General features: G+C 37.2%; 1 protein-coding gene across 1 annotated transcript in view; it reads left to right on the forward strand.

Moving 5' to 3' along the window:
* The window catches only part of sspo (SCO-spondin), a 188,449-nt gene that overhangs the window by 152,766 nt on the left and 24,114 nt on the right, over positions 1-11,569 (forward strand). The window contains exons 99-104 of the mRNA XM_073941181.1: positions 1,109-1,225; positions 1,503-1,641; positions 3,816-4,012; positions 4,315-4,485; positions 7,650-7,777; positions 10,952-11,097. Coding sequence (XP_073797282.1) covers positions 1,109-1,225; positions 1,503-1,641; positions 3,816-4,012; positions 4,315-4,485; positions 7,650-7,777; positions 10,952-11,097 — 898 coding nt within the window. The remainder of the gene's footprint in view (positions 1-1,108; positions 1,226-1,502; positions 1,642-3,815; positions 4,013-4,314; positions 4,486-7,649; positions 7,778-10,951; positions 11,098-11,569) is intronic.

Consider the following 11,569-nt stretch of genomic DNA (forward strand, 5'->3'; position numbering starts at 1 on the left):
TTTCTTTCTTTCTTTTTTCTTTTCCTTTTTTCTTATTTTTTTCTTAATTTTCTTTCTTTCTTTTTTCTTTTCCTTTTTCTTATTCTTTTTCTTTATTTCCTATTTTTCTATTTCTTAGTTTTTTCTTTTTCTTCCTTACTTTTTCTTTTCTTTTTTCTTTTCTTTTTCTTTTTAACAATTTTTTCCTTTTTTCTTATTTTTTCCTTTTTCTTATATTTTCCTTTTTCTTATTTTTTCCTCTTTTTTCTTTTTTCCTTTTTCTTTACTTTTTTGTCCTTTTTCTTTTTTCTTATTTTTCTTCCTTTTCTTTTGTTTTGTCTTCTTTTTCTTTTTTCTTCTTTTTCGTCTTCTTTTTTTTCTTCTTCTTCTTTTCTTCTTCTTCTTCATTGTTTATTTGTACTCGGCAAATTAACCCTTAAAATCTTAGTTTAGAAACAAAAACAAAGACTCAAGCACACACTCCCATTAGACAGTGACTTTAGATTGTAATATATTAGTATTTTACTATTACGTTATTTCCACTTTACAACTAAGTAACACATTTAGCTATTTTTATTTGACTTTAGATTGGAATAAATTATTTTTTTTTACCAACACTGCTGATTATAAAGTATTACATTCCTTTACATAATTGACTTTCTTTAACAAATTTAATAACCTCGTCATATATCCTACTAGATCTTTTTTATAAATAATAAACTTTCAATTTACTGTATCTTTCTAGTATATTTGCTGTTTTGAATTTTTATTTTAAAAATAAGAATACTGACTCTCGTTTATCCGTTTTTGATTTTTTTTCTTATATAATAACCTTTTTGATCTATTGTTTGAACACCAACAATCTCATTTTTTTAAATTTTGTATTTCTGTTATATTCCCCCTTTAAAAATAACAAAAATAGTAAAACCAACAAACAAAAAGCTTAATCCAAACTTCTAACAAAATCTTTCTCTCCAATTTGGGGTTTTTGCTTACTGCATTATACAAAAAAAATCATATTATTTACACGTTTTGTTCATTTGTTTCATTGATTTGTTCTGTTGTCTATAAAATGCTGTGGATAAAATCATCTGCCACATGATGAAATGAAATATGCATCCAATCACAGGTGAGCATTGTGAGGACAGGGGGCGTGTCTTTGATGGCTCCTGTGCCAATCAGTGTCCTCGCAGCTGTGCAGATCTGTGGGACCATGTGCAGTGTCTACAGGGCGTCTGTCATCCAGGTAGCTGCTCTTCTCCAGCTTTCACAGATCATCTGATATATAAACAAGTAAAATGAACAGTTGAAATTGGCTCAGAACAGACCTGAAGAAAAAAATAAGCAAATTACTTTAATGTAAATTGACTGCCTTGATGCAAAAGCAACATCAAAATGACATCAAAAACACATCAGAAATGCAAATCATGATTTAATTCAATGTCGTTTTGAAATCATGGTGCCTGCTGGGGTGTCAGATTTGGTGTCAGTGTATGTGTTTGAGTTTGTTTTGTGTGCCGCAGGCTGCCGGTGTCCGCCTGGTCAGCTCCTGCAGGATGGAAGCTGTGTGCCGGTGGATGAGTGTCGCTGTGGGCTCCCGATGCAGAACGGGACACTGGAGATCCGGCCTGGAGAAAACATCACCCTCAGCTGCAACACCTGGTCAGAGGAACCTACTCTACTCTATATTTATTTATAGTACATACAGTTGAAGTCAGAATTATTCGCCCCCCTTTAATTTTATTTTATTTTTTATATTTCTCAAATGATGTTTAACAGAGCAAAGAAATGTTCACAGTATGTCTGATAATATATTTTCTTCTGAATAAAGTCTTATTTGTTTTATTTTGGCTAGAATAAAAGCATTTTTAAATTTTTTAATCACCATTTTAAAGTCAATATTATTAGCTCACTTCAGCAATATTTTTTTCGATAGTCTATAGAACAAACCATCATTATACAGTAACTTGCCTAATTACCCTAACCTGCCTAATTAACCTAATTACCCTAGTTAAGCCTTTAAATGTCACTTTAAGCTGTATAGAAGTGTCTTGAAGAATATCTAGTCTAATATTATTTACTGTCATCATGGCAAAGACAAAATAAATCAGTTATTAGAGATGAGTTATTAAATCTTTTACGATTAGAAATGTGTTGAAAAAAAAAATCTTCTCTCCGTTAAACAAAAATAAATGAATAAATAAACAGGGGGGCAAATAATATTGACTTCAACAGTATGTAGAATATATGTAGTACTATCCAAAAGTCCTAAGCACGATGCCAGCTTTGTTGGCCTAAGACTTTTGCGCAATATATAATCATAGTATAAATAGTCTCTATTTAAAACAAGGCAAGGCAAGATTATTTATACAGCACATTTCACACACAATGGTACCTTAAAAGTGCTTTACATAAACAGGAATAAAAGAGACATGAGTAAGAATAATAAAAGCAAATACCAAAAATGATTAAAAACAGATAAAAAAGTGTTAAACAGGTTATAAAAGAATGAAAAAGAAGAGAAAAACATATTAGTGCAATCTGTGGGTCGTAGCACAGTGCTCATTCAGTAAAGGCACAGCTAAACAGATGTGTTTCAGTCTTGATGTGAATGTGCCTAATGTTGGAGCACATCTGATCAGGTCTGAAAGCTGATTCCAGCAGCGGGGGGCGCTGTTAGTAGCTGAAAGCGGATTCACCGTGCTTTGACTGAACTCTTGGAACTTCTAATTTACTTGATCCTAAAGATCTGAGTGATCTGAAAACTGAAAAAACTGAAAATCTAAGAAATGTGTACAACATAAAAACAACACCAGCACAACATTTCCCCTTTAACCTAAAAACTCTGTTTAATGTGTCTTCCCTTGGAAAGGGGACTAATTTGTTCCAATTGTTTTGACATTTTCTTCTGCCGTCTTCGTTTTCTTGCTTCTTTTAGCACTTTCTAAAGTTCTTCTTAAGGTTTAGAGTGTCTTATCCTTCTTTTTCTGTCCTGGTGATCTCATACAGCCTCTATAATATTCAGGTGTGGACCCTGTGCAGGCCATTTCATGAGTGTCTGTATGTCATCAGCTGTTTTCTTTCTCCAAAGAGTATTTCCCTGCAACTAGCAGCTTTCAAAAACTTTTACCTCTTTATTGATTTGAACCAAGGGCGTCACGGTGGTGCAGTGGGTAGCACGACCGCCTCACATCAAGAAGGTCACTGGTTTGAGCCCTGGCTGGGCCAGTTGGCATTTCTGTGTGGAGTTTGGCATTTGGCAACACGATATTTCCCCGTGCTGGCGTGGGTTTTCTCCGGGTGCTCCGGTTTCCCCCACAGTCCAAACACATGGGCTATGGGTGAATTGAATAAGCTAAATTGGCTGTTGTATATGAGAGTGTATGGGTGTTTCCCAGTGTTGGGTTGCAGGTGGAAGGGCATCTGCTGGGTAAAACATGTACTGGATAAGTTGGCGATTCATTCCATTGTGGCGACCCCTAATTAAAAAATAATATGATTTGAACCATGTTATTGATTAAAACCTTCTCTATACTTGTAACCTAGTGGTTATTGCATCGACACACAGCACCGAGGTGCTCGCGGCAACCCGAATGAGCTTCCCAGCTCGAGGTCCTTTGCCGATCCTTCCCTGCTCCCCACACTTTACTGTCTGTAAATCTCCACTGACCTATCAGTAAGGTGAAAACCCCTTAAAATTTGCATAAATAACAAACCCCATGTCCTTTTTAACATTTACAATTCCATCATGTGTCTTTTTATACATGTATAAACTCACTCAAACACACATGTCGACATATAAATCGTTGACTCTCTTTCTCTGTGTGTCTCTGCAGTGTGTGTGTGAACGGCTCTCTGGTGTGTACGGATCATGTGTGTCCGCTGTACGGCTCATGGGGATCGTGGAGTGTGTGTTCGGTGTCGTGCGGGACAGGTCAGAGGACACGTGTGCGCTCCTGCACACACACCAGTGTAGGATTAAGCTGTACACACACCATCCAGTCCCAGAACTGCTCACTGAGCACCTGTCCAGGTCTGTAGACACTACTGTAAACTGTACTGCAATCAGTCTGTGCTGCTGTATTAATAAAGACATTATTTATCACACCTTCCATTCAAAATTCAAGATTTCTGTAGTGTAATATACAACACTAACCCAGACAACTGCAAATTATTAAATAATAAAGCACATGCTGGAATAGTTGGCGGTTCATTCCACTGTGGTGACCACTGATAAATAAGGGACTAAGCTGAAGGAAAGTAAATGAATGAATTGAGTTTTCAGCTTGAGATGTTTGTGCTTTACCTGTGTTTTCATTGATATTGTTTTGTCAGCTGGCTGTGTGTTGAGCGAGTGGTCATCCTGGAGCGACTGCAGCGCCTCATGTGGTGGAGGAGTGTCACTGCGCAGAAAAACTGTCCTACAGGAACCCGAAGCTGGGGGTGTGAGCTGCTCCGGACCCCTCGAACAGCACACCGCCTGCAATACTAACAGCTGCCTGCCTGGTACGAGACATAAGTCTATTACACAAACACACACACACACACACCCTCACACACACCAACCAACTGAACACAAACACAATAAAATGTGTCAGCTATAAAACCCTTCAAACACTCTTAAAGACTGTGATAATAACACCTCTGAAGTGCTCCGTCTTTATAGTTTATTATGCCATAAAACATAACAGCTTATGTTCATAACTCAAACTGACTGAATGGGTTTGCATCAGCCAGAAAAAAAATACATGTAGGCATTTTTTTTCATTGTGAAAGTGTGTGTGTGTTTTTGTTTACAGTAATTAATGTTTATAGGAAATAATGATTACCAATTTTTTTATGTTTATTAAGCTCATTGAGGTTTCAGTCAAGCAGACACTACATGATATTATGCACATACCTGACAAATTATATAAGCCTTTATTGCAGTTTTATTTTAAACAATAAAAATGTGTTTTGTCATTATATTAATGTTACTTCACAAAAAAAGAACTTAATTTGTCTAATGTGTAATGTGACATATGTTTGTGAACTCAGAATACCGCAATTCCACATTAATGTTTCTGTTGTATTTTAGTAGTATCCCAGTATGCATTTCCTCATTCAGCTATGACTTTTTCATAATTTTATACTGGAATAAATTATAACAACTGCACACAGTTTCAGTCTTTAACAGGTTTTATGATATTCACCCACACTGCGAAATAATAATAATAATAATAATAATAATAATAATAATAATAATAAATAATATTAACGATAATAATAATAATAATAATGATCAGAATAATAATAATAATAATAATAATAATAATAATAATAATAATCATTAATGATAATAATAATAATAATAATAATAATAATAGTTTTTATGAGATTCACACTTAATACAAAATACCACAACTACTACTAATAATAATACATTCATTTTGGGGGCACGGTGGCACAGTGGGTAGCACAATCGCCTCACAGCAGGAAGTTTGCTGGTTCGAGCCTCGGCTGAATCAGTTGGCATTTCTGTGTGGAGTTTGCACGTTCTCCCCTAGTGTTGGCGTGGGTTTCCTCCGGGTGCTTCGGTTTTCCCCCACAGTCCAAAAACACTTAACAATTGTGTAAGCTAAACTGTCCTTAGTGTATGTGTGTGAATGAGTGTGTATGGATGTTTCACAGTGATGGGTTGCGGCTGGAAGGGCATGTGCTGGATAACTTGGCAGTTCATTCCACTTTGGCGACCCCTGATGAATACAAGGACTAAGCCAAAAATGTTTTTATGAATGAATAATAATAATAATAATAATAATAATAATAATAATAATACATAACAATAATGATAATTATTAGTAATATTATAAATAATAATAATAATAATAATAGTAATAATAATTATAATAAATAACAACAATAAATAATAATAATAATAATAGTAATATCAATGATAATAATAATAATTATAATAATGATAGCAATGATAATAATAATAATAATAATAATAATAATAATAATTTTTATCAGATTTACCCTACCTTTACTACTACTAACAATGACTGAGGCTTGAACCAGCAACCTTCTTACTTTGAGGTGATTGTGCTACCCACTGTGCCACCATGCTGCCAACCCAAAAATAATAACAATTATTATTATTAATTCATTAATATTATTATTATTATTAATATTATTATTTTTATTAGTCGAAGTAGTAGTAGTAGTAGTAGTAGTAGTAGTAGGAGTACAGCAGTAGGATAATTAATTATAAATTATAATGAAGTATAAATAAAAACAAAAATTGCATTTAAAAAATTAAAGAATTGCATTAAAATGGTCATTTAAAACAAAATGCCCTAAGAGAATGAGTTTTGTTTACTGAAACTATTATCACATACAGTTGAAGTCAGAATTATTCGCCCCCCTTTGATTTTTTTACTTTTTTAAATATCTCCCAAATTATTTTTAGCAGAGCAAAGACATTTTCACAGTGTGTCTGATAATATTTTTTTCTTCTGGAGAAAGTCTTACTTGTTTTATTTCGGCTAGAATAAAAGCAGTTCTTTATTATTTTAAAAACCATTTAAAGGTAAAAATTATCAGCCCCTTTAAGCGGTCAACATATTTTTATGTTGAAAAAAATCAACATATTTGTCCAATAGTCTACAGAATAAATGATTGTTATACAATAACTTGGCTAATTACCCTAACCTGCCTAGTTAACCTAATTAACCTAGTGAAGCCTTTTAATGTCACTTTAATCTGAATACTAGTGTCTTGAAGAATATCTAGTCAAACATAATTTGTTGTCATCATGGCAAAGATAAAATAAATCAGTTATTAGAAATGAGTTATTAAAACTATTATGATTAGAAATGTGCTGAAAAAATCTGCTCTCCGTTAAACAGAAATTGGGGAAAAAATAAGCAGGGGGCGAATAATTCTGACTTCAACTGTATAAATGTGTCTGTGCTTAAACAAGATAAAAAATCTGCGTGTGAGGTCACAAAATGCAGATATTTCCCTCGTTTAAGCACAGATTCATTTAAAATCAACGTTTTTGGTTTTAGAAAACTAGGCTGCAAAACAAGACAGGAATGATTTTAATTTTATAGTGCATTCAGATTTTATATCACACTTATTGTTTGTTGTTTATGACCTAAATATTAGCATATGTGTGGAAATCCTAACTCATGCACACACACGCTCCTGCATCCCCCATTACAGTCATGTAGTGGTTCTCCTGTGTGCAATTTAATGCTACTGTAATTTCACTCAGCAACAATCATAAAAACTATACAAGCAACACCAGTGCTGTAGTGAACCCACAGAGGATGTGCAGGAGAAAATCTGCAAAGACTAGAGACGGCCACGCTCACTGTTCATTAATTGTGTTTTTAAATGATAAGACAGGAGTTTAAGTTGATCGACTCATTTAAAAGCGTGCGAGATAAGCCTTCGGGAGGAACGAAGTGTGTCTTAAGACGGAGTTTGATTAGTGCTGTTAATGAGCTCCAGCAGAAAGGCCTGCAGTCGCTCTGGTAGACCAGCAACACTTGCTTTACTCCTGGGCCACAACAAATCACTTGTGTCCTCTAGAGGATGTGTGTGAATTAAAGCAGGAGTTTGCTCATGAGTAGCAGTGTAATGTATGTAAATGCGATGGTAATTGTGCTGCTGTGTGTCAGGTTGTCCTGCTGGTCAGATCTTCAGCTCGTGTGCTGGATCATGTCCCTTCAGCTGTGAGGATCTGTGGCCGGAAAACCAGTGTGTGCCGCTGGACTGCAGTGCTGGGTGCAGATGCCCGTCTGGAGAGGTGAGTGGACATGTTTGTGCTCCAGAGTATTGGCGAGCATTGAAATGTTAAAGTGAATGTTCCGTGGTGAAAAGGGTAAACCTAGTGGGTTTACTCTAAACGAAGTCTGTAGAAACTAGTTTCTTATATGTATCATCTCTGATAATCTAGTCACTGATTTAACAAGGTGTAAGTTGTCAATTTTGAGAATGCAACAGTCATGTTGCATGAGGCCTTTAGAAAGAAACATAGTAGCAACCATATTGAAATGACCTAGCAGCATTTTTAATTACCAACAGCCCCATAGCAACACCCTAGCAACCCATTGTAACAAATTCAAAGCTTTCAGAATCACCAATGGCCTCTTAGCAACAACCTAGCTACCCATTGTAATAAATTTACAGCTTTTTGAATTACCAGCAGCCCCTTAGCAACACCCTAGCAACTCATTGTAACAAATTCACAGCTTTCGAATCACCAACAACCCCTTAGCAACACCCTTGGTACCCATTGTAATAAATTTACAGCTTTTTGAGTTACCAGCAGCCCCTTAGCAACACCCTAGCCACCCATTATAACAAATTCACAGCTTTTAAATCACCAACCACCCATTATCAACACCCTAGAAACCCACTGTAACAAATTCACAGCTTTCGAATCACCAGCAGCCCCTTAGCAACACCCTAGCAACCCATAGTAACGAATTCACAGCTTTTTGAATTACCATCAGCCCCTTAGCAACACCCTAGCAACCCATTGTAACAAATTCACAGCTTTTTGAATCAGCAATACCCCCTTAACAACACCCTAGCAACCCATAGTAACAAATTCACCGCTTTTTAAATCAACAACCACCCATTAACAACACCCTAGCAACCCACTGTAACAAATTCACAGCTTTTGAATCACCAACGGACCCTTAGCAACACCCTAGCAACCCATTGTAACAAATTCACAGCTTTTTGAATCACCAATGCCCCTTAGCAACAGCCTAGCAACCCACTGTAACAAATTCAAAGCTTTTCGAATCACCAACAACCCCTTAGCAACACCCTAGGTACCCATTGTAATAAATTTACAGCTTTTCAAATTACCAGCAGCCCCTTAGCAACACCCTAGCAACCCATAGTAACAAATTCACAGCTTTTTGAATCAGCAATGCCCCTTAGCAACAGCCTAGCAACCCATTGTAACAAATTCAAAGCTTTTCGAATCACCAACAACCCCTTAGCAACACCCTAGCTACCCATTGTAATACATTTACAGTTTTTCGAATTACCAGCAGCCCCTTAGCAACACCCTAGCAACCCATTGTAATAAATGTACAGCTTTTCGAATTACCAGCAGCCCCTTAGCAACACCCTAGCAACCCATAGTAACAAATTCACAGCTTTACGAATCACCAATGGCCCCTTAGCAACACCCTAGCTACCCATTGTAATAAATTTACAGCTTTTTGAATTACCAGCAGCCCCTTAGCAACACCCTAGCAACTCATTGTATCAAATTCACAGCTTTTTGAATCACCTACCACCCATTAACAACACCCTAGCAACCCACTGTAATAAATTCACAGCTTTCGAATCACCAGCACCCCCTTAGCAACACCCTAGCAACCCATTGTAACAAATTCACAGCTTTTTGAATCAGCAATACCCACTTAACAACACCCTAGCAACTCATAGTAACAAATTCACCACTTTTCAAATCAACAACCACCCATTAACAACACCCTAGCAACCCACTGTAACAAATTCAAAGCTTTCGAATCACCAACGGACCCTTAGCAACACCCTAGCAACCCACAGTAACGAATTCACAGCTTTTTGAATCAGCAATGCCCCTTAGCATCAGCCTAGCAACCCATTGTAACAAATTCAAAGCTTTTCGAATCACCAACAACCCCTTAGCAACACCCTAGCTACCCATTGTAATACATTTACAGTTTTTAGAATTACCAGCAGCCCCTTAGCAACACCCTAGCAACCCATTGTAATAAATGTACAGCTTTTCGAATTACCAGCAGCCCCTTAGCAACACCCTAGCAACCCATAGTAACAAATTCACAGCTTTTCGAATCACCAATGGCCCCTTAGCAACACCCTAGCTACCCATTGTAATAAATTTACAGCTTTTTGAATTACCAGCAGCCCCTTAGCAACACCCTAGCAACTCATTGTATCAAATTCACAGCTTTTTGAATCACCTACGACCCATTAACAACAACCTAGCAACCCACTGTAATAAATTCACAGCTTTCGAATCACCAGCACCCCCTTAGCAACCCCCTAGCAACCCTATGTAACAAATTCACAGCTTTTTGAATCAGCAATACCCCCTTAACAACACCCTAGCAACTCATAGTAACAAATTCACCACTTTTCAAATCAACAACTACCCATTAACAACACCCTAGCAACCCACTGTAACAAATTCACAGCTTTTGAATCACCAACGGACCCTTAGCAACACCCTAGCAACCCACAGTAACGAATTCACAGCTTTTTGAATCAGCAATGCCCCTTAGCAACAGCCTAGCAACCCATTGTAACAAATTCAAAGCTTTTCGAATCACCAACAACCCCTTAGCAACACCCTAGCTACCCATTGTAATACATTTACAGTTTTTAGAATTACCAGCAGCCCCTTAGCAACACCCTAGCAACCCATTGTAATAAATGTACAGCTTTTCGAATTACCAGCAGCCCCTTAGCAACACCCTAGCAACCCATAGTAACAAATTCACAGCTTTTCGAATCACCAATGGCCCCTTAGCAACACCCTAGCAACCCATTGTAACAAATTCACAGCTTTTCAAATCACCAACGGCCTCCTAGCAACAGCCCTGTAGTAAAACCCTAGCAACATTGAGGAATCTTCCAAGAACATCCTGGCAACTAAACCAAGACATCTTTACCACAGTAACTACCAAATTGCCGGCTGTCATGATGTTGGTGGTTTGTTTAGGCAAATGTACTCAGTGAGTTTTCTTCATGAATGTTGAATTGTGGTCAGTTCTGATGGTACAGTAATACTTGAATAAAACACTCAGGTTGAGGATTGTCACATCTGCTCCTGAAGGCTGGTTATTTTGGGCAGTGTTTAATTCTTCAGTAATTCCTCTGGAGCGTTTGGACACAGATGGCTGTATTGTCCCTGGAGCAGCACTAAATGAGTCCTGTTCTCCATCTGCAGGTGATGCTCAACGGGACGTGTGTTTCTCAATCCCAGTGTCCGTGTTCAGTGTTCTCGCTCCTGCTGGAGTCTACAAACAGCACTCTGGATTTCCAGGATCACGAGGTTCCAGCCGGGACCGTCATCCCCAACTCCTGCAACTCATGGTACCATACCTGTCAACCCTCCTTTTGTTTTCTCCTGTGTTCTATCAACCCATTTACATGTGTTTTCTTATTTCTCCCTTATTTTAAATTATTTTATGAATGATGGCAGCCTACCTGTCAACCCTGCCATTTTTTTCAGGGTTCTTCTGTATTTTACAAATATATCCCACTATCATCCTGTACAGGTATTTCCTCCTATTTCTCCCAAATTTTCAATCAAAGGGTGGCAATAAACATTAAAGAGCCGATCCTCCCTATATGTAACCCATACAACCAAACCACCAGGTGGCGCCCTTGCTCTTAAACGTGAATTTGTTCTTTCGCTTCATTTAGGCATGAAAACACTTTTATAAATATAAAAATGTCCGTATTCACTTCCTTTCCATTACAGGCACCTTCGCCCATTCATATGCAGTCTTCAAAACAGTCTTATAAGCGGTGCAACACTGTCAGATGCCCTTCATAGTGATAA

Source organism: Danio rerio, chromosome 24 (assembly GCF_049306965.1).
Source record: "Danio rerio strain Tuebingen ecotype United States chromosome 24, GRCz12tu, whole genome shotgun sequence".
In the NCBI taxonomy this organism is placed as follows: Eukaryota; Metazoa; Chordata; class Actinopteri; order Cypriniformes; family Danionidae; genus Danio; species Danio rerio.